Below are 24,543 nucleotides of genomic sequence, written 5' to 3'. Positions count from 1 at the left end.
TGGGAAATATTGAAATAATACAAAGTTGCAAATGACTTGTACATTGTAATTATAAAATTTTGTATCACATTTTTAAAAATTACATCAAATCATTTTTTTCTTTTTCGAATTTGCCAACCAGTCATTAGGAGCTGGCATAATACAATTATGTTTGATAATTAGATTTTGTTATACATGTTAATAGTTTTAATACTAGTAATTTTGATGTAATATGCCAAATGCAAATATGATTTGATGAAAATATAGTGTGTTGAATTTAAATTTACATCTTTGTCATGAAATAAAAGTATCGTTCATTTGTTTGTACTACGTTAAGGGAGTTAAAAGATAAAACCCTTATACCATCCCTCAAGGTATTATTGGGCGTTATAAGGACACAAACGTTTTTATCATAAAACTCATTTGTGTTTTGAAGTGTAATAACTGAAGCTACAATATTCAATAGCACCATTACATGTGCATTTAAGTAAAATGGTGATGATAATGCGGTAAAAAATGCCCCTTAGAGAGCATAAACCATTACCTATGGCAATATATACAAAATTATCTTTTGTGTATTTCAATATAATGAACATATGTACAAGAATGCCCACCTAGATTCGATTCGATTTAACAATCTGGGATTTTAAAAAATTGATCATTTACAATTTAGAAAGGGGTGGTGTTGCAGTTTTTTGCCCGTTAACCTTTTGTTTCGAATTTCAATGTAAATACTATGTTTCAATTTAATTGAAAAAACAAGTTAAAAAATGTAATGGATAGTGAAATGAGGAAACGTCCTTTTTTCGTGTTAAATAGCCAGTAAGAGAGTAAAAAACTTAAAAAAAATAATTAAACATGCAAAGTCAAAATTGAGAAACCATGACCTGCCAACAGGGGCGGATCTACGGTAGTAACGGGTGGTTCCGCGGAACCACCCGAGTTTCGAAATTATAGTGTATTTATATATAGAAAATAATAAAGGAACCACCCTATAAATTATACAGGAACCATCTTAAAAACATATAAAGTGCATGCACGGCTGGTAGTTTGTGGGTTTTGTAACCCGGAGGTCGCAGGTTCTATTCCCGTTTTTAATAGTTTTTTTTTTACTAAGTTACCCTAACTGATGTTAGGGTTTTTTATAACATAAGCAAAGCAGCTGCAGCGCCTCTGGCCTCTCTTGAGTCTCTTCGCAAATCGCAAACAGGCAACCAACAACACTACAGCACGCAGCCAGCCACTGCCCAGCCCACTGATCACCGTCCACCGCCGTCCGCTGCCCACTGCCCACTGACCACCGTCCACCCTCAGCCACTCCCGCTGCCTACTGCCCACTGACCACCGTCCACTGCCCACTGACCACCGTCCACCGCCGTCCCTATCAGTCTCGAATCCTCCCGGCTCCCACTTTGAAGGTAATAATTTATTTTTAAATGTTAATTGTTCATAAATCATAATTGTTAAGTGTTATTAACACTTAACTGTTAGATTATTGTTCATAATTGTTAGGTGTTATTAACTACTTAATTGTTAAGCTATTTGTTAAATTTAGTTTTAGTTTGTTAGATTATTGGTTTTAATTTGTTAGTTTGTTAGTTTTTGTTAGTTTCTTAGTTTTAAATTTGTTAGTTTGAAATTGTTGATTTGTAGGTATTTTGAATATGAAGAAATATTATCAAAGTGAACCATCGAACCTTGGATCATCATCTTCAAGTAGTAAACCATTAAAAATAAATTTGGATGATCTACCATGGGATCCTTCCGAAAGACAACCAATTTCATCTTATCACCCAAGTCAAAAAGATGAAATTAGACGGGCATATCTACTTAGAGGTCCATGTCAACCAACCGGGCATGATTGTCCTCTAACAAATTTTAGTGGTAAATTAAGACGCTTTAATAAGGAATGGTACACTAGTGAATTTGGAAATTGGTTGGAATATAGTGTCAAAGCGGATAAAGTGTATTGTTTGCATTGTTACTTGTTTAAGGAAAGTGGACAAAATGATGCATTTCTAAGTGAAGGATTGCGATGTTGGAATAGGTGTCGGGAGAAATTTAGCAATCATGTTGGAAAAATCAATAGTTTTCACAACAAAGCACGTAGAAAGGGGAAAGACTTACTTAACCAAGCTCAGTCTATACCTGTGGCCATTGATAAGGGAACAGATCTACATAAAAAACAATATAGAATCCGATTACATGCTTCGGCTAGACTTACCAAAGCATTGTTGAATGGTTCATTAGATTTTCGTGGTCATGATGAGTCCGAAGAATCTCTTTACAGGAGAAATTTTATTGAGTTCTTAAAAGTGTTTGGAGAACTAAGTGAAGAAATTGGTAAGGTTATATTGGGTAATGCTCCCGGGAATAATCAAATGACATCTCCATCAATCCAGAAAGAACTTTGTAATTGTTTTGCAGAAGAAGTATTAAAGAGGATATTTGAAGAACTTAATGATGATGTCTTTTCCATATTAGTTGATGAATCGAGAGATATTTCTAAAAAAGAACAAATGGCCGTGGTTTTAAGATATGTTGATAAATTAGGATTTGTGAAGGAGCGATTTATTGGCCTTGTTCATGTTATGGAAACAATCGCGTTATCTCTTAAAGCTGCAATTGATGACCTATTTGCTCGCCACAACTTGAGTATTGGTAGAGTAAGAGGCCAAGGATATGACGGTGCAAGCAACATGTCCGGTGAGTTTAATGGTTTGAAAGCTTTAATTTTGAAAGAAAATTCTTCGGCATATTATGTTCATTGTTTTGCTCACAAACTTCAACTTGTTGTTGTGGGCCTTGCAACCAAACATTATGAGATTTACAGACTTTATAAAGAATTATCAAATTTAGTAAATGTTGTTGGTGGATCTTGTAAAAGAATAGATTTGTTAAGAGAAAGTCAAAGAGAAAGTTTGGGATTGAATTCGGAAGTTGAAACCGGAAGTGGAAAGAATCAAGAATTGTCACTTGCAAGAGCTGGGGATACACGTTGGAGTTCTCATGAAAAAACAATTCTCCGTTTGCTTACTTTATATCCTAGTGTTATTGACGTGCTTGAATATATAGAAAAATCGGGAGAGTTTTCAAATTACCAAAATGAATCACGTGGGCTTCAAGAATTCATAAAAACTTTTAATTTTGTATTTTATTTACATTTGATGAAATACATTTTGGGTGTTACTAACACATTGTGTCAAACGCTTCAAAGAAAAGATCAAGATATGTTGAATGCAGTTAAGCTAGTTAAGTTAACTGATGAAGGCCTAAAAAGGTATCGACTTGAAGGTTTTGACTTACTATTGGAAGATGTCACATCCTTTTGTGAAAAATATGAAATTGAAGTGGTTGATATGGAAGCCGAGTATGTTGACCCGAGATTTAAAAGAAAGAAGACCGTTATCACCAATCGTCATCATTATGTGGTTAATAATTTCAACACGGTTCTCGATATGCAAATTCAAGAGCTTGGAAGCCGCTTTAATGAGGTAACCACTAAATTGCTTACTAATATGAGTTCTTTGAGCCCGTCTTGTAATTTTAGTGCCTTTAGTAAAGTAAACTTGATAAACTTGGCCGAGATGTATCCATGTGATTTTGATTTTGATGAAAAGGATAAGTTTGTATATGAACTTGGCCACTACATTACTAACGTGAAAGAAGATAAGCGGTTTTCCAACTTGAGTGGCTTAGGTGATCTTGCTAAAATGATGGTGAAAACAAGATTACACATTGATTATCCGTTAGTGTATCGTTTAATAAAGTTATCATTGGTTTTGCCGGTTGCAACGGCAAGTGTTGAAAGATGTTTTTCTTCAATGAAGAATGTGAAAACGGATTTGCGTAATAGGATGGGTGATGAATGCATGAATGATTCTTGCATTTGTTACATTGAAAGGGAATTCCTCCAACAAGTTTCGGTTGAAGAAGTAATGCAACGATTTCAAAAGATGAAGACTCGTAGGGAACAACTATAAGCATTTTTTTTAATTCATAAAGACTATTGTATTGATATTATGTGTTTTTTAATTTCTAATGACGGTGTCTCTTTTATTATTTTATCGTATTTTTATTATGAACCGACCCGAACCTCAAACCGACCCGGATTTTTATATACCCGACTCGGTGAAATTGAAACATATAAAAGTAGTGCACCACCCAAAAAAAATTCCTGGATCCGCCACTGCCTGCCAAATATATTTTGTCCTCATTCTTGCGAATTGCAACTCATGGTTTCCGCCATTGACGAGGAACCTCAAACTTTCAACATCAACCATAATATTCCAACCAAGAGCAGAGCAACGAAACGTCATCAATTACAATTTATAATATATATATAAATATTAATTATTAACAAAAAAATTTTAATATTATTTTCTCATCAATCCACTTGTTAACGTTCATACTTACTATTATTATAACTTAATAGTTTTTATGTGATTTTCAACATAAACGTCCAAGTTAATAAATTTATAATTTATCTACCCTACTTTAAAAATTAATATCCATAGTTCCATACACCATACTAAATAGTAAATAATATATAGAACGCATTACCCCACATAAATTTGATAGATTTTATGATTTTTCATGGAAACCGAAATCCAGCTTCATTTCTTTGACCACCTATCTATATATATCCATATATGTATGTACCATAATCTATCTTCAAATACATACAAAGATAAACAAAAACTTTCTACAAAACATTCCAAACTTTCAAGCTTTTGAATCTTCATAACCAAAATCAAACCATAACTTTTTGAATGGTCAATCTTTTACACAAGTAACAAAAGATTTCAAAGACGTGTATGTAACAATTTTCCACAACATTTCATTGTATAAATACTTGAGGGTGAGCTTCATATCATCATAATATTCATCATCACTTCTACAAGCAGGAAACACATATAAAATAAACCTTTAAATTCCATTCATTTTTGTAATATTCAAGATTCTTGATTCAAGGTAAGTGTTCTTGGTATTTACAATATATTATGATTCAATTATTTATAATTTAAGCAATTTTGATTATCTTTGTGCAGGAGGTATTAAACAATTTAAACTTGTTATGGGTTTATCCTTGTCACTATTATCATCAGCTTGGGAAGTAATCTTAAGACATGGTTTCCTAGACCTACCTTACGATCTTGATAACCTCGAAAACCGATTAAGATCATCCGAAAGTTTCAAGAAATCCGATTCAGAATCCGATATAACAAGCCCGAAAACTTCTAGTGACTCACAAGATTTTAGTCCTACAAGTAAAAGAAGGAATTCAATTAGTTTAAATAGCAGTGTACCATTAAGGATCATGCTTGAAACCACACTTTCTTTCAAGAACTTAGCCCAGGATATTAAAAAGCCCATGCCCGACAACCCGAATATTGAAACGAGTCAAGCGGGATCGACTAACCTTCTTCCTGAACCCGTCGTGTTCTTTTCGCCTCGGCCTGTTAGTGAACTCAATGCTGCAGCTACTACAGTTCAGAAAATATACAAGAGTTATCGAACACGAAGGAATTTAGCCGATTGTGCGGTTGTTGTTGAAGAACTATGGTTAGTTTAAGCACTAGTTATACATATATTGTTATATATATATGCCTTAAGATTTTATAATTTAAAGAAAATTGTTTTTTTAAATTATTTGATGTTTTGTAGGTGGAAGGCTCTGGATTTTGCAGCTTTGGATCGAAGCTCGGTTTCATTTTTTAACGTCGAGAAGCACGAAACCGCGGTTTCAAGATGGGCCCGGGCTAGAACCCGGGCTGCTAAGGTTGGAAAGGGCTTGTCAAAGAATGAAAAGGCTCAAAAACTGGCCTTGCAACATTGGCTTGAAGCTGTAAGCATACACAACTTATTTTTGCTTGATGTTATGATAATATTGAATTGTTTTTAGGCATTTTGTTAACAATATTTCAATTTCAACTCGCAGATTGACCCGCGCCATCGTTATGGTCACAACTTGCATATGTACTATGATATATGGTTCCAAAGTGAAAGCAGCCAACCATTTTTCTACTGGTAAGAACTAGTTGTCAATGTTTTTAATTTTAACTAGAAACATTCTTAAATTCAATCACATTTTAATGATATTTCGTACTTTCGTTTCTTGAAATACGTAGGTTGGACGTCGGTGATGGCAAAGAAGTAAACGTCGAAAAGTGTCCAAGACCGAATCTACAACGTCAATGCATCAAGTATTTAGGACCTGTAAGTCCCATGTTCTGTTTTTTCTAGAATGACAACTTTATTATAAAAAAAACCATATACTATATGACAAAAAAAACACATAAAAATCATTAAAATTTCTTGATTCTAACGTTTTAATAATATTTGTTTCAACAGAACGAAAGGGAAGCATACGAAGTGATAGTCGAAGATGGGAAGCTCGTTTTCCGTCAAAGTGGTTCGCTTTTGGAGACCACCGAGGGTTCGAAATGGATCTTTGTTTTAAGCACGACGAGTAACTTATACGTTGGACAGAAAAAGAAAGGCCTTTTCCAGCATTCAAGTTTTCTGTCGGGAGGAGCCACCACCGCCGCTGGACGACTAGTCGCCCACGGCGGTATTCTGGAGGCTATATGGCCGTATAGCGGCCATTACCTCCCGACTGAAGAAAACTTTAGGGACTTCATTTGTTTCTTGCAAGAGAACAATGTTGATCTCACAAATGTTAAGGTACGTGTTAGTATGTTACATTATAACCTTTATATGTTTTATGTTTAATAACATTATATTAATATTATAGAGTTTACATTTTATTAGTAGTTCATGTTCTGATTAATAATTTAAATACTGCAGAGATGTTCGGTTGATGATGATGATGTTAATGTCGGGTTTACGTTTAAGGTGCCACAAACCGAACTTAAGCCTAAACCGCTTGTTATTCCTCGTCCTAGAGCGGTTGACATTCTTCGAACACCAACACGTGCTGACCGTGCAACCATAACCCACTTGGCTAATCGTTTATCGTGCAAGTGGACATCGGGAAACGGGCCTCGTATCGGGTGTGTTCGGGATTATCCAGCCGAGTTACAGTCCCGAGCGCTTGAACAAGTCAACCTGTCTCCTCGTGTCGGTCCTACAAACTTTGCGAATTACGGTCCAGTCCCGTCACCAAGACCGAGCCCAAAGGTTCGGCTCTCGCCAAGGCTTTCGTACATGGGTCTCCCGAGTCCTAGGACTCCTGTGGCTACCACTAGCTAAGCTAATATGACTAGCCAAAAAATGTCAAAAATGTGACTGGCTGTGAAAATGAAGATATGACCCAAATGACTTATTGGTTCATTTTTTGTTACTATAATTGACCTGAATAATCTTGTTTTACCCATTTTTGATTCCTGCTTGTTTTTGGCAGTGGGTTTTTTTTAAGTTGATTGTTTCATTTGTTTGTAGACAAAGTTGACCATTTATTAATAAATAAGCAAGTTTCTTGGTTAATTTTCAATGCAAGTATCATGTACAAAATATTTTGAAATAAAGATATTTAATATGGGCCGTCAAGTACCATAAGAATTAAAAGCTATTTACCTTGTCATTGATTAGTAGATTGAATCATTGAAATTTGAGAAGTTGACCAACCAATTAAAAGCTATTTCACCGTGAATGATTTACTATATATATATGCGAATGAAATATCAAATATTAGGCTACGACCTGTGAGACGCGTGTTTGAGTCTTGGGGCAGGCCAATTTTGAGGTCTTATCTTTTAAAACAGAAATGTATACATATTACCCCCGTGAACTTTAACCTAATTAACAACGTTATTCCTGAAATTTAATAAAGTTACATTACCCTTCATAATCTTTAATAAACTCTTTAGGGTATCTCCTGTCTTATTAACATTATTATTTTTCGTTCTATACACTTTGATGCCTTGGGGTTCTATGTCGGAATGATAGTCGTCATAATACGTTTTTTTAGTCGTGGTTTGACGTTTGAGTATGATATAACTCTCAAACATCAAACGGGCATTATATGAAAATTGAGAGTTATAATTGTTAATTGAAGTGGGGTAGCATAAGTAGACTTGGGTCAAGAGTCAAGACGCGGGGCCACCATATTGTGGTGTGGGCACATGCACAAGAGGGCCATGTGAACCACTTCGAATGCCAACACGTAAAGTCCATATCCAATGGTGAATGGCCCATATGGGTTCTCATTCATCAATCTAATGAGTTTTATAAAAATAAAAATTGAAACCTCAAAGTCACTTATGAGATCTAGGTTATACGGTTCTATTGTAATTTCCAATCCACGATTTATTATATATTTTGCCCACATTAAAGCACAGATTTTACCATGCTCGAATTTTACTTAAGTGTTTAAGCATTATAGTTGTCTAATGTAAAAAAACTAACAGATGCACATACTCAAATTATAATTTCATCTTGGTGACCGGACCGAGTGGCTTACATTTGAAAATGTATTAAACCTTTTGAGGAGTAAAGAATGTCGAGTTGACCACCGTACGATCAGTTTCTACACACTTGAAACTAAACTAACATTTCTACACAGCCTTATATGTTATATTTTGCGTCATTATATCTATACATGAACTTGATCCAACAACATTAACTACGTTATGAAGAGATCAAATTGATAATAAAAGTCGTATTGGTTATGAAGAAAACAAGCTTTAACGGGATAAATTGAAGTTTAATGCTGTGGAGTTTATTTAAATAAGAAATATAGAATACATATCTTTTCATGGGAAAAGTTAACGTACAAATGAAATTAACGCGCTAATTGTGAGAATCAAGTAGATTAATTATATATACAAATAGTATATTTATGTAATTACATCATCGAATAATTACGTAATTACTCTATAAGATAATTACATAATTACTCTACTTGATTCTCACAGTTAACACGTTAGTTTAATTTGTATATGATTCAAAACCATGTTTTCATATATATAAAAAAAGGAAACATATGTCAACTTTAAGTCAATAACACGTTCATGAATTGCTAATTGGGCAATGGGCTTCAATTATTTGTTGGGCTTTGTGGGCTGAAATACAAAAAAAGGGAGTCGCTAATTTTCAACAATTCGACGGCTGAACTCGGAAGTAATGGGAAGTCTGGGACGGCAAATAGAATGGATATTTCGAAGAACAATTAACCTTCTTATTTCTTGTTTTGTAAGTTTTAAGTGACTTTTAATTGGTTTAGTATCATGTTCAATTAAATCTATATTAATTTTGACACGTAGGTTTATGTCTTGGTTTTGATTCGAGTAATTATGTGAAAAGATTACACGATCTGACTTTTGAGTGATTTGTTTGTGTGCTTAATCTCAAATCGAGTGTTAAAGATATTGGGAACTATATTAAATTTCATAATAAAGTTCTTTAAGTTTTAAAATCATATTCCGTTTTTATTTTTGATGAAAGAAACAAATGATGGTTTCCTTTTGTCTATGAACTTAAACTAGTTATATAATCACGTTAAATAAATGCTATGAATGGCGTGTGGGGTTTACTCTAACCAAACAACGTCGTCTGGTAGACAACTAGATGGAGTGAATGATTATGGCACCATGATCATCAATGATAGGAAGCCGAATTAAATCAAGAGATTACCATTGTGTGTAAATTATATTTGGACATTGGAATTTCTTATCACAAGATTGAAAAGGTCGTATTTGATTATTTTGGTTAAAATTAGGTCTGAATTATTCAGACTTTGTTGTTGCTGAATGTGACAGATGCTCATTTAGATCTTACCCATTCAGATCTGAATAAACCAAATAACCCCTAAGTTTCATTTATTATTATTATTATTATTATTATTATTATTATTATTATTATTATTATTATTATTATTATTATTATTATTATTATTTCTAGAGTTGACATCCAACAAGCATTCATAAAATTGACTTAAATAACTAACAAGAACTAAGTCGACATATGACCGAGCTTGTTGTTATAAAGAGCTCCAACGTGCTTGGATCATCGTAATTGATAAAAGGCCACACATTCATATTAATCATCATGTATGTACATTTTTAAATGGACTGTGAAATTGATTTATTTACATTTGATAAATCAGGACCAATCGGAAGAATGCAAGATGGTAGTAGCTCATATGAACTATGAAATTGGTTTAGGCGCATCAAACCAAGAATTTGATACAACGCATATTGTAGACTATAGTATGAAAGAGAGAGAGTTATCAAACCAAAGGTAAGAGTTTCCAAACCTATCATCAAGAGTTCTTTCTTTTTATCCTTTTCATTTGATTCAGCTCAATATAAAACCCCTAAACAAAACTAGCGAAAATGCCAGGAATGCCCATTCTCTCTAGGCAAGTCAAAAGAATGTTCATGAGAAGAAAAAATTCCAAGAATGTACATTGTGAACACCGTCGGACCTTCTCTCAAACCCGACTTTTTTTACCTAGCCATAAAATGCCACCGGTCATGGTTAAGGGTGTGTTCGACGTTGATGTGTTCGTAAAAGCAAGGAGGCGACGTTGTCGTGTTCAAGCTTGAACATCAACCATGACAGGTGACGTTTTATGACTGAGTAAAAAAAGTCGAATAAAAGAGAATGTGTTCACAATGAACATTCTTGAAATTATTTTCTTCTTATGAGCATTCTTTCAACTTGCCTAGTAAGAATATACATTCATGTCATTTTCTCATAAAACTAACACCCGTCCTATTTTATACCAAGACCTACGCCTAATGAAACCCATCGGTTAATCGTTAAGATAAAGAAATTAATATGGATGATAATAAATTATTGGTACACCTATAATAATATTGATCACATGTTAAATAAATAAAGAAGAAAGTAATGGACAGTTGAGTTGACCTCTGACATAACACGGCCTTTGAATCCGATCCGAACCTATCCGGTTCAAGGAAAATAGACCGCGTGTGTACGACCGTTTCCATATATAAATTTACAAACAATAATATTTATCATTAGAAAGAGAAAGCTACGTTGGATGTGTGGGCACACAAGGCTAGACCGAATAAGAAACGTTGTGTTTCGCGAGAGATTAGGGGTGGCGAACATAGCAGACAAGATAAGAGAATGAAGATTGAGATGGTTTGGACATGTAAAGAGAAGACAAACGACGAATCCTGTTTTTGATTTGATTTGATTAGAGAGAGAAATAATAAAAAGATAAAAGAAAGAACCCGATACTTTCTCTCTCCAAATTCACCTTCTTGTTCTTGTTTTTGTTCGTCTTTCTTTTATTAATAATTTCAATTTCAATTTCAATTTGAATTTTCAAAACCCTGGATCTTGATGGAGCCTCGTGTCGGCAATAAGTTTCGTCTCGGCCGTAAGATTGGCAGCGGATCCTTCGGAGAGATCTATTTAGGTTTTAATTTTATTCTTTTTTCATTTTACCCTAATTTATTGTTTAATTGATGTTGATTTGGATCGTTTTGTTTTCAGGTACTAATGTTCAGACGAATGAAGAAGTTGCGATTAAGCTTGTGAGTATTATTCATTCTTTTTATATTGTTGTAATATTCACTGTTTGTTTGAAGATGAAGGTTATTAGAAGTTTAATTAGGAATGTTTATATTTCTAGGGTTCTTGAGAAAAATTTAGTTAATTGTTCTGTTTTAGAATATTTTTTTATTCAATTCGGTACATTTTATTTAGGACTTTAGGTAAATTGACACAAAACCCTTCAACTCTGGTATGACATGATATTAAACTCTTGGTTGTTGTTTTTGTTAGTTTTTTTTAACGATAACTCTGTAATTAAAGCGCTCAAGACTCTAAAATAAGCCTCTCATTGGAACATTAAGACAGTGAAACACATGTGCAGACAGTGCAGTCAATGTAAAATTATGTTCTTGACTGTCAAGTATTTGAGAATAATGAATATACTGTATATGATGAAGATTCAGCTGGTTATGATTCTGTACTATTTTGATCAGAATTTATTGTTTGTTTTAAACCTTGCTGTCCAGAGTGTTTTAAGCTAAATGCAAAATGGAATTATTATGAAGTTATATTTGTAATTGTCAGGAAAATGTCAAGACAAAACATCCTCAGCTGCTGTATGAGTCCAAGTTATACAGGATATTACAAGGAGGAAGTATGAACCTGCATCAATATATTCTACATATATCTTTTAAAAACTCTTTATCTATAGTTGAAGCATTTTATTGACTATCACAATTTCATTATTATTATTGTAGCTGGTATTCCAAATGTGAGATGGTTTGGTGTGGAGGGAGACTATAATGTTCTCGTGATGGATTTGCTCGGACCCAGTCTTGAAGATTTGTTCAATTTCTGCAGTCGCAAACTGTCTCTTAAAACAGTTCTCATGCTTGCAGATCAAATGGTTAGTCAGTTATCATTTATCAAAAAGTACATTTATTGCTTTAGCTTTTAACATTCACGAGGACTGTTGTTGTGTTACTTTCAGATTAACCGAATCGAGTTTGTTCACTCTAAATCATTTCTACATCGTGATATCAAGCCAGACAATTTTCTTATGGGATTGGGACGACGTGCAAATCAGGTAATTTACTATATGTCTGTACTTATGTTCATTATCGCTACAAAATTAGGAGTCTTGTTCTGATAACATACTAACCTAGTAATTTTCCTTTTATGCTCTCATTCAGGTCTACATCATTGACTTTGGTCTGGTCAAGAAATACAGGGATACCACAACTCACCAGCACATACCATACAGGTTACATTATTATTTATCAAAAGCTCTTTTTTTTTCTATGTAAGTGATTAACACATGCTCCCTCTTGGTTCTGCAGAGAGAACAAAAACTTGACTGGGACTGCTCGATATGCAAGCATGAATACCCATCTCGGGATTGGTAAGCATTACTTCATATGCGATTAAAATAATAAGTGCACTCTTATTCAGTCATGTGAATGTTGACTTGTACGTATTTTTTAGAACAAAGCAGGCGGGATGATTTAGAATCTCTTGGATATGTACTCATGTATTTCTTAAGAGGAAGGTAATAATATCAAATTTCTTTCTTTCCGATTATCAAATCACTCGTGTTTTCATCAGTCAAATGATGTTGTTTGTGTTATACAACCAGTCTTCCTTGGCAAGGGCTAAAAGCTGGAAACAAGAAACAGAAGTATGAGAAAATCAGTGAGAAGAAGGTTTCTACATCAATTGAGGCTTTATGCCGTGGTTATCCGACTGAATTTGCATCATACTTTCATTATTGTCGCTCACTACGGTTTGAGGACAAACCTGATTATGCTTACTTGAAGAGAATATTCCGTGACCTCTTTATTCGTGAAGGTATAGTACTTTCATGATCATGTTTTTTTTACACTTGATAGATATTTTATTATTTACAATCGTTCTATAATATTTCCTTGTCGTTATAGGGTTCCAGTTTGATTACGTTTTCGATTGGACTATTTTGAAGTATCAGCAATCACAGATTGCTGCTCCACTTCCTCGTGGCGTTGTAAGCATCATAACACATGTTTTCTTTTATACCTATTCTTGTTGGAAATTGGAATTAACATAAAACCTAATTAACTGTTTTAATTGTCAGGTAACGGGTGCTGGGCCAAGCTCTGGGACACCACCTGTTATTCCAAATGGTGATAGGCAGACGGGTAAAAGTTCTATTTTTATTTTTTTGGAATTAGGAATTTAATATAATAGATTTTTGAATGGACATTGTTAAACCGTCAAATGTCAATCTGTTGTAGGTGAGGAAAGTGGCAGACAGACTGGCTTATCTTCACTGGATCCTTCTAGAAGGAGAAATTCTCCACAATTCACAAATTCTGGTAATCTACCAAATAAGGAAAAGAGTCCGGTTAGTAATGATGCAGCATTCAGCACAGATGCCATGGTGAGATGACTCATTTTATAACATGATCTTGACTTTCTTGTTTCTTTTTGTAAAATTGTAAATGTACTTGTGCAGAGAGCAAGTGGATCAATGAGGCGAAGTAATGAAGTGGACTCCACAAGCCGGTCTCGCATCCCGGAGACAAGACAGAGAAGCTCACCACAAGCTGGATCTTCAGATGCAAGAAACAAGAAATATGAAACTACTCTCAAGGGAATGGAAAGTCTAAATTTTGATGATGAAGAAAGGGGTCATTGAATGTTATGTAAACGTTAAAACTCTTTTTCCATGAAACTAAGAAACCACCTTCTATAAAATGAGCATATCTTTTCATGGGGTGGTGGGGAATTTGCCGTCTTTACCCCCGTTTCTCTTGATATTAAACGCAGAATCTTACAGAAGTGTAAATTTGTAGCATTTATGAATTCTATTTCTTGCAACTCTTCTCTGACTTGTTTTTAGTAGTATAAATGTTTACAGTGAGTTTAGTTGGATTTTCATTTTGTTGATAATTTTAAGGATTTTTAAAAGCACACACACTCCTTTTGTTGATAATTTTAAGGATTTTTAAAAGCACACACACTCCTTTTACCATATACTTAGTTGGACTAGCAGATATATTTTGTTAATGATAAGTATGTCCAATCATCGTGTTATTTGCCTTATGTCCAAGGCTTAATGCGAAACTACTATCGAGCCGGGGGTCTCACTGGAAGCAGCCTCTCTATTCCTAAAGGGTAGAGGTAAGGTTGTCTATATCTTACTCTCTTCAGACCCTACCATAGCTTTGCTATTAGTGGGATATACCGAGTACGATGATGATGATGATGCAGGTAGGGTGTGCTAGCTGCTAGTTTAGAAAGAGATTTCTTACTCTTAAACAGAAAGGTTGTAGGAGCTTGTGTGGACCAATATCATCACCCCAGGATGATTCCTGTTTAAAGACTATTTGACCTATTTTTAAAATTTTACCTGTTAAAGCTAAGTACATGTACACGAATGCAAGTCATCTGGTATTTGAGATTCTTAAGGAAATATGCAACTCTGCCGATGAAGTTACCGTTTTAAGAAGCTCTTGCTGATGCAGCTCTATTTTATTATTTTTGTTGTGTTTATATTGATTAATTAAGGCGTGACAGGACTTGTAACATAACACTGCCTGCCTGGAAAAATGACATGGTAAGGTTTCAACAGTAATGTAAAGAAAAAAAATCATGTAAAAGGCTTCCAACGGCTCTAATAAAATACATAATAAATGAACTGTCTTTTTTTAAAAAAAATTATTTTTGTTATAATATTAGCTTTAATTATAACAAGCTTATTAGAATAATATATGAACTTTGGAGTTAACAAGAGATAAGAGAATAAGAAAAGGAAGAATTATTAGTCTTACTGGGATATATTTACTCGTTACACATACATTATATTTATATTGTCAAGACATTACTTAGATACACTATTTAGGGGGGGGGGGGGGTGCAAAAACCATATAATTGGTGCATGTAAAAAGTTTGTCGGTGAGGTCAAATAATTGGTGTCATTTAAATAATAAAATGGTAATTCATAACACCCCCCCTTGGATGACACCTTTTCAAAAACTTCGGGGTCTTGAAGTACCGCCTCATTAAAAACCTTGCTAAAGAAAAACCCAATGGGGAAAAACTTTAACTAAGGGAAAAAGAGTGCAGTATATAGCTCCCCCCTCAAGTTGCAGGTTGTTACATCGTCCGTACATGACGCATGCCAATATCATGAACATGTTTCCTGAATGTTGCTGTGGGAAGTGCTTTTGTGAAAAGATCAGCTGAGTTGTTGCTGGACTGGACATATCTCATTTCAACCTGATTGTCTTTAATAAGGTCTCGAGTATACTCAAAGTATCTTGGTGGTATATGCTTTGTTCTCTCACTTTTGATATATCCTTCCTTCATTTGCGAGACACAAGCTGCATTATCTTCATAGATAGGAGTTGGAATTCGTTCTTTCTCCAGTCCACAAGAAATCAATATGTGTCGTGACATAGATCTTAACCATACACATTCTCTTGAAGCTTCATGCAATGCAATGACTTCAGCATGATTTGAAGATGTTGCAATGAGTGTTTGTTTCTAAGAACGCCATGAAATCGCAGTTCCTCCATTCTTAAATACGTATCCAGTTTGAGATTTTGCTTTATGGGGATCAGATAAATAACCTGCATCTGCATAACCAACTAACCCTTCTTTTGAATCGTTAGGATAGAATAAACCTAAATCAGTAGTTCCTTTTAAATACCGAAAAATATGTTTAATGCCATTCCAATGTCTTTTAGTAGGGGATGAACTGAATCTTGCCAATAAATTAACTGCAAAAGAAATGTCAGGTCTTGTACAGTTAGTAAGATACATAAGTGCTCCAATTGCACTAATGTATGGTACTTCGGGACCAAGAATCTCTTCATTATCTTAACAAGGACGAAATTGATCATTGTCAACATTGTGCGATCTAACAACCATTGGTGTGCTTAAAGGATTTGCTTTGTCCATATTGAAACGCTTTAAGAGTTTCTCAGTATAAGTTGACTGATGCACAAGTATCCCATTATGCATATGCTCAATTTGTAAACCAAGACAATATTTGGTTTTTCCAAGGTCTTTCATTTCAAATTCTTTCTTTAAAAGAGCAATTGCTTCATTAATTTCTTTTTGTGTCCCAATTAAATTTAGATCATCAACATACACAGCTATGATCACATATCCTGATGTTGTCTTTTTGATGAAGACGCATGGACAAATAAGATTATTTGTATATCCTTTGCTTATCAAATAATCACTCAAACGATTGTACCACATCCTTCCAGATTGTTTCAGTCCATACAATGATCTTTGTAACTTGATGGAATACATTTCCTTAGGCTTTGAGCTTAATGCTTCGGGGAGTTTAAATCCTTCGGGAATTTTCATATAGATGTCACTGTCTAGTGATCCATACAAGTAAACCGTGACAACATCCATAAGACGCATCTCTAAATTTTTAGAGACTGCTAAGCTGATTAAATATCTAAACGTAATAGCATCTATAACAGGAGAATACGTTTCTTCATAGTCAATTCCTGGCCTCTGAGAAAAACCTTGAGCTACAAGTCTTGCTTTATATCTTGTAACTTCATTTTGCTCATTTCGTTTTCTCACAAAAACCCATTTATATCCTACAGGTTTCATTGACTTTGGTATAATGACAATAGGTCCAAAACCTTTCGATTGTTTAGTGAGTTTAATTCAGCTTGCATAGCATCTTTCCATTTGTTCCAATCTTGTCGATTTTTACAATCATCTACAGATTTTGGTTCAGGGTCATCATTTTCTTCCATGATATCACTTGCCACAGAATAAGAAAATATATCATCAATATTTTCCATTTCATCTCGATCCCACATTATATGTGATTGACCATAGTTGATTGACAATTCTTAATTGGAATCATTTATTTCTTTCTGAGTGAATGTTATATTATTTATTCTTTCCTGATGGAAGGTTCTGTCAATCATTCCATCCTTAGGGTCAGTATCCTTTTCAGAGCCCTTTCTTTTTCGAGGATTTTTATCCTTTGAACTGATTGGACTTCCACGTTTTAAACATTTTTGGGATTCATGAGGTGCATTATTATTATTTTGCTTACTTGGAATCTTAACTCGAGCTGGAGCATTAGCAGCTGGTATATGAGATTTAGTGACCCTATTTATATCAGTAAATGCATCAGGTAACTGATTAGCAATTTCTTGTAGATGTATTATTTTTTGAACCTCTGTCTCACTTTGTTTTGATCTTGGGTCTAGGTGTAACAATGATGATACACACCATGATATATCTCTTTCTTGCTTTTTCATTTCTCCCCCTAATGCTGGGAATATTGCTTCATTAAAATGGCAATAAGCAAAACGTGCTGTAAATACATCACCTGTTAAAGGTTCAAGGTATCTTATGATGGAAGACGTTTCATATCCAACATATATTCCCAACCTTCTTTGGGGACCCATTTTTGTGCGTTGTGGTGGTGCAATAGGAACATACATAGCACACCCAAAAATTCTAAGGTGAGATATTTGGCTCATTTCCAGAAACAAGTTGTGTGGGAGAGTATTTATGATTTGCACTTGGTCTCACACGAATTAATGACCTAGCATGCATAATTGCATGACCCCAAATAGAAACAGGGAGTTTTGTCATCATTATTAATGGTCTAGCTATTAGCTGTAGGCGTTTGATCAACGACACGGCTAAGCCATTTTGTGTGTGCACATGGGCAACAGGGTGTTCTACAACAATCCCCACAGACATGCAATAATTATCAAAAGCATGTGATGTAAATTCTCCCGCATTATCAAGCCTTACTCTCTTAATAGTATAATCGGGAAAATGTGCACGTAATTTGATAATTTGAGCAAGAAATTTTGCAAAGGCAATATTACAAGTTGATAATAAAGAAATACTAGACCATCTGCTGGATGCGTCTATTAAGACCATGAAGTATCTAAATGGTCCGCATGGTGGATGAATTGGTCCACATATGTCACCTTGAATTCTTTCAAGAAACATTGATGTTTTTTTTATCGACTTTTAATGGCGAAGGCCTTGTAATTAATTTGCCAAGAGAACAAGATGTACATTGAGACATTTTATCTATTTTGTGGATCTTTTGATTTTTCAGTGGATGCCCATGTGTATTTTCAATGATCCTTTTCATCATTGTGGATCCTGGATGGCCTAATCTGTCATGCCATAAGTTTATGATACCAGAATCACAACAATTTTCTTTGACTGCCATATGTGCTTGAGGCACATTTATATATGTATAATGTAAACCAGAATGGAGCATTGACAGTTTTTCCAATATCTTATCTTTGCTTATGATATGTAAATATTTTTCAACTAACAGTCCTTGACTGAGTATCATATCCATTATGATATATGTTTTTGAAACTCAACAAATTTCTTGTTGATTTTGGGGAAAATAGAGCATTTTCTATTTTGATCTCTGTACCATTTGGTAATGCTAAATTAGTTTTTCCCACTCCTTCTATCAAGTTTGTAGACCTGATATTGTATTGATGATCTCTTTTGTCGGTTTCAGTTTATGAAAATATTTTTTAGATCTAAGTATAGTATGCGTGGCTCCACTATCCGCTATACATATATCTTCTTCATTTGTTTGATCTTGTGCTCCCGTGATTTTCATTTTAAATCTTGAAAGTATTAAGAAAAATAATAAGTGTATAACAAAGACATTATGATATTTTAATAAGAACTTTATTTAATTGAAAAACAAACATTACATGAAGGAAACTACATAACTAAAGATAATGAGAAGCACACTTAATTATTGCATATAATTATTCTTGTCAAAACAATATTTATTTCAGATATCCACATCAAAATCTGCAATGCTCAGATCAGCATTGAGATAATCAAAGTTATCAACATGGTTAACTTCTTTCTCTTTTCCTTTAAGAGAGGCTTGGTACAGTTCACACAGATGTGGGGCTGTGCGACAAGCCTTTGTCCAGTGGTTTGTACTTCCACATATAAAACAGGGTGTGCCATTGTTCTCGGACCTACCAACTTCATTCCATTTATTTTTGTGGTTGGAATTGGTATTGTGTGGGACATGATAATTATTGGCTCTCTAGTTACGACCACGGCCACGGCCACGACCACGACCGTAAGAATTAGTGTTCCATTTGAATGAATGCTTACGATCATTAAAATGCCTTTTGTCAAAATGACACGGCCACGTCCATGGCCTCGTCCACGACCTTGTTCCCATTTATTACCAGAATTTTTATGTGAATTTTTGTGAGCAACATTTGCTTCTGGTATTGCTAATGATCCCGTGGGACGAGATTGATGATTTTTCATCAATAATTCATTATTCTTTTCTGCTACAAGGAGAAATGCATTTAGTTCAGAGTATCTCCTAAAATTCTGCAATCAATAATGCGTTTGCAAGGTCATATTTGATGCATGAAATGTGGAGAAAGTTTTCTCCAACATATCTCCTTCGGTAACAGTTTGCCCACAAAATCGGAGCGTTGAGCATATTCTAAACAAAGCAGAGGTGTACTCATTTACTTTTTTAAAATCTTGGAACCTGAGATTGTTCCATTCATCTCTAGCAGTGGGAAGTAGAACTTCCCTTTGATGGTCAAATATGCTTTTTAAATCCTCCCACAAAATGCATGGATCCTCACAATTTGAATACTCAAATTGTAACATCTCATTAATGTGTTTGTGGAGGAAGACATCGGCTTTTGCCTTGTCTTGATCACCGCAATTATTTCCCACTGTTATCGTATCCAAAACACCCATTGATTTGAGATGTCGTTTGACATGTGCCGCCCATGACATATAATTATCTCCGGTGATATTGAGAGCCGGAAATTCAAGTTTTGCGATATTTGCCATTTTATTACTAAACACAAAATAAGATAAATATTAGGATTACATACTTATTAAAATAGAAAGAAGATACAAAGGTAAAACTATAAATAGATAAAGAAAAAAGAAAAGATTAAACTCTTTAGGTGGAAGATTACAAATTAAGAACAATAAGATTATCAGCATTATGGTAGTTAACATTAGAACTGGATGAATCATCTTGAAAGCTTTATCTTGGATAAACTTAAGAAGAAGAATGTTTGTTGTAAATGAAATGGAGTTGATAATTGGTTATTTATAGCGAAAATTTATAACCGTTTGTATGTGTGTGTGTATATATATATATAATATTAATTATTTTAAAGTAAGATAACAAATACAGTTTATTTTATAAAATATATAATTAGTATGCATAATAATGAGAATAGAATTGTTAGTGTAAATAAATCTAACTTCTAAATGAAATATTAGTGTGCATATATAAATAAAAGTTAGAATAGTTATCAAATTTTAATAACAATGCTTATACATATTACTGCTGTTACTTAGTCTATGTATATGCATATATATATTTCCAATGTAAATAATTAAAGAAATTATTATGATGCTTATGTGGATACCTTTGTGCCTATTACCTTTCTTGATTAGGATATAAGCGGCTCGTGCTGATAACGTGTTATAATATTAGCTCTAATTATAACAAGCTTATTAGAATAATATATGAGCTATGGAGTTAACAAGAGACAAGAGAATAAGAAAAATAAGAATTATTAGTCTTACTGGGATATATTTACTCGTTACACATACATCATATTTATATTGTCAAGACATTACTTGGATACACTATTTAGGGGGGGACAAAAACCATATAATTGGTGCATGTAAAAAGTTTGTCGGTGAGGTCAAATAATTGGTGTCATCCAAATAATAAAATGGTAATCCATAACAATTTTTAATTTTTTAAACTATAAACATAATTTGTTTTCAAATCTTTCAACACACATCTCAATATTAAAACTCTCTAAAATCTTTTGTCATCTCAAAACCGTGGAGGACAATACCCATCTATGCAACTGTTAAACAATGACTCATCTGGTAGAATACTAGTATCCTAAAATTCAAAATGCCAGATTCTCACCTTTTTAAAAAACAAGGTTACAACCGTTTCAACAATTCCAAACTGCAATTTCCCACCGTTTCAAAATGTCGATTTTCAACATTTTCGAAGTGCCGGTTTTAATGGCTTGTATCTTAGCTTTTGTACCGCTTCTATGGCTCTTCAAATGCTTGTTGTAAATCCCGCTAAACGTTGACACTTTTAGCCCAATGCCCCTCCATTTGACGTTATCTTAACAAGGCTTTGGTACTCTCTCCCCCGTTAATACGACCCCAAAATGTGACTAGTACCTAGAAAACAAGTAATTTTAACTAGTACCTAAAAATAAGTAATGTTAGTAACAATAAAAATTATAATACAAAGAAAAATAAAAAATAAGTATAATAAAAAACATTTTGATCCTCAAATACGTTGTCCGTAGCCCAAGTCAATGCGAGTTCTTCCGATTGCATTGAAGACCACGTTGTGAGGATTGACTTTAAGAAATTGGTTTTTCCTTTTTCTTGTTTGAAAACTTAATTTATATTTATTTTTAATGTATTTGATGATTATAACTATTATTACACATTTTTATATGGCTGTATTTCATCTAACACCGATCTACGGCTCTCTATGTTTTGGATTTCGTATATCAATCGCCTAGCTTGTTTTCAGAATCGTGTATAAGTTCACTATCAAATTAAAGTATTTCACAGGTAAATCATCATCATCATCATCATCATCATCACACTCAGTAAATCCCACAAATAGCAAAGCTATAGTAGGATCTGAGAGGGTAAGATGACAGCCTTACCTCTACCCTATAGGATAGAGAGGCTCTTCCGGTGAGACCCTCGGCTCGATATTAGTTTTGCATCAAGCCTTGGGCATAAGGCACATAACACTCAACCATCGGGACACCGGCCGATTGGTGCATGTACCCTTGTCTTTCGGCTATCAACGCCACCACATGATGCCTAATTAACCATCCGTCACTTTTAACGTTATTTTCATGAGATTAGTAAAATAACGTCAAAATCAGTGCAATTTCACTTTTTCCCACCCGAGGGTTCACACATATATACATTATATGTGAGCACGATAATCAAATAATACTAAAAAGAGTATTTCAAACGACTGAACATGAATTTATGTGAAAATCCATTTCTTATATTATCTTCTGATCTGGTCAAATGAATCCTTTTTATGCGGGTTGAAAACATCACAACAAATCGTTGCAATTATTCACAAAAAGACACAATTGTTAAAGGTGATAGTCGGTACAGTTACAGGTTACATTAGTTGCTACTAATAATACTAATAATTGAAAAATGAGTCATTATTGATCCACAGTTGCCACTGATTAGATGCCATTGCATTGCCACAATTGCTAGTTCTACTAATCAGTTGCTACAACTATCGATAAGTTGTTACTACTTCATCAAAAATGATATCAGTCACTTGTATGTATATCAAAATTAAAAAGCGAAAACAGCTGAATATGATTATGATGTGTGGTTATTCATTTGCTTTTATTAGTCATAGCTTATAATACCTTCTTTTGGAGAAAAAACCAAAAACAACTTGATAAAATCCGCAATATTTAAGAGTTAAAGTCTCCTTCATCGAGACTTAACGTCTACATGATCTCTGACTTCATTGATTGTTGCTTGCAGCAACCTTAGCTGCACGGTCTGTAATTCTATTGATCTTACTAGCCATTTGCTCTTGTTCAAAATCTTCTCAGAGGCATGATGCTGAAAACTATTCCAACAAAGAAGCCACCATCAAGAATCATGAATCTCTAGCCCCAAAATGCTACTCTTATTCAAATGTGAAGAAGACGACCGAGTCCTTCAAAGTAAAAGTGGGTGAAGGTGTATACATAGAAATAATACAATGGTAACCAAAAACCATGTTGCAGTCAAAGTTTTCAATGAGTTTAAAGGCAAGTGGGAAGATCTGGTTAACAAGATTGTAAGCATTAGCGAAATTTGTCATGTTTATGGCTAATATGTCATTTGAGGAATTTATACATAACAAGTATACAGCCGGTTTTCAATGTTCATTCTACAAGTTAATAAAGAATAATGACCTCGTGAAATATGATGCATATTCAGAAATATGGTAATTGTCTCCACTGCTTATTCCATATGATCAGTTTGGCAGTTCAAAGCCATTAATGGAGCTCTTAAAGGCTGCCTTGTAAGCCACCAAATGCACGTTGGGAGATTTGAGTTCTTACTAAGGATGCACTGAAAGAGAAAATGTAAGTTTGCAACAAGGGAGAAGGTATTGCTGCTGAAGCTGGGAGTGTGAGTGAGAGTGAAATTGGGAGAAAATGTATGTTTTCCAAACGGAAATAAAAGAACTCTTAAACAGGGTCGATCATGGATAACAAAATTCCAATAACTTGAATGTTTTTGAAAGCAAAGTTCCTACCAAAGGTTCTCCGTATGGCCGAACAAAAATGATCGGAAACTGAAAGAACCACCACACCAAAGCAAGATTGCCAGTTTGGCGGTTCTGAAATCCTAACGGTTTGGTTCATGGTTAGACTTACGCGGTTTTAACAGTATGATCTGGTTTGAATGTTGGAATGAGACAATTGACCTTATTATTTATATATCATCTTTTCATTTTTTAATATGTAGCAGTTATGATATACACTATACTCATAAATCATCTTTATCATTTTAAATTTTTTATATAAACCAAAGATCTTGCAAAAAAAGAAAAAAAAATTGGTTTAAACCGTTGAAAGGCGAAACAAGTAAAAAACCAATCAATTATCAGTCTGGCCGACTAACCCAGCCTAGCCAGCGTGGTCTCTCATTTCCTAAAACCGCATTTGGCGGTTCTGCCCAGATATTTTGACAAAAACAGATAGTGACCACCCCATAGCTTAAGCCTCAACAATCAAGAAATCATAAAACCAGTTTAAAACAAGAGTATTCACACAGACACATAAATCATCATCTTGGCAAAGCCAATGCCAGTAAAACAAGTTTCCAAGTCCAAGAAGGAAGACTCGCACCGACTCAAGATTCACTCAAAGACCTAACTGGTCCAAAAGTGGAATAATGGTTCAAGACCATGAACCATCTTGACTTGAGCTTCTTTCTTTCAAGAACTTGCATTTTATTTTCATTAAAACACTAATAAATATTGCAATGAAACAGTAATATAGCATAAGTCATTAAACA

At 34.2% G+C, this 24,543-nt stretch overlaps 3 protein-coding genes across 4 annotated transcripts; all 3 read left to right on the top strand.

Moving 5' to 3' along the window:
- Positions 1-1,785: 1,785 nt before the first annotated feature.
- On the top strand, positions 1,786-3,962 carry LOC143630217 (uncharacterized). Its single transcript, XM_077099286.1, has 3 exons — positions 1,786-1,815; positions 1,887-2,685; positions 2,839-3,962. Exons 1-3 carry the CDS (start codon positions 1,786-1,788, stop codon positions 3,960-3,962), a joined length of 1,953 nt encoding a protein of 650 aa, XP_076955401.1.
- A 1,066-nt stretch (positions 3,963-5,028) lies between these two features.
- On the top strand, positions 5,029-7,428 carry LOC143630245 (IQ domain-containing protein IQM1-like). The gene is made up of 6 exons (XM_077099313.1): positions 5,029-5,544; positions 5,647-5,827; positions 5,921-6,009; positions 6,111-6,198; positions 6,334-6,666; positions 6,790-7,428. The coding sequence occupies exons 1-6, from the start codon at positions 5,057-5,059 to the stop codon at positions 7,192-7,194; spliced, it is 1,584 nt and encodes a 527-aa protein (XP_076955428.1). The 5' UTR covers positions 5,029-5,056; the 3' UTR covers positions 7,195-7,428.
- A 3,686-nt stretch (positions 7,429-11,114) lies between these two features.
- Positions 11,115-14,305, top strand: LOC143630244 (casein kinase 1-like protein 1). Of its 2 annotated transcripts, none has more exons than XM_077099312.1 (13): positions 11,115-11,335; positions 11,413-11,453; positions 11,998-12,067; positions 12,171-12,319; positions 12,404-12,499; positions 12,606-12,676; positions 12,753-12,814; positions 12,898-12,961; positions 13,049-13,260; positions 13,350-13,429; positions 13,523-13,586; positions 13,683-13,828; positions 13,904-14,305. In XM_077099312.1, the coding sequence occupies exons 1-13, from the start codon at positions 11,260-11,262 to the stop codon at positions 14,084-14,086; spliced, it is 1,314 nt and encodes a 437-aa protein (XP_076955427.1). In that variant the 5' UTR covers positions 11,115-11,259; the 3' UTR covers positions 14,087-14,305. The 2 variants fall into 2 exon arrangements, with proteins under 2 accessions (XP_076955427.1, XP_076955426.1); XM_077099311.1 differs by having other exon boundaries at positions 13,350-13,432.
- Positions 14,306-24,543: the final 10,238 nt, after the last annotated feature.

Source organism: Bidens hawaiensis, unplaced genomic scaffold (genome assembly GCF_021521415.1).
Source record: "Bidens hawaiensis isolate Kalapana, Puna unplaced genomic scaffold, B.hawaiensis_p1.1 tig00005588_1, whole genome shotgun sequence".
In the NCBI taxonomy this organism is placed as follows: domain Eukaryota; kingdom Viridiplantae; phylum Streptophyta; class Magnoliopsida; order Asterales; family Asteraceae; genus Bidens; species Bidens hawaiensis.
The sequence above is the reverse complement of the archived record's forward strand: the minus strand, read 5'-3'. Positions and strand labels throughout refer to the sequence as shown.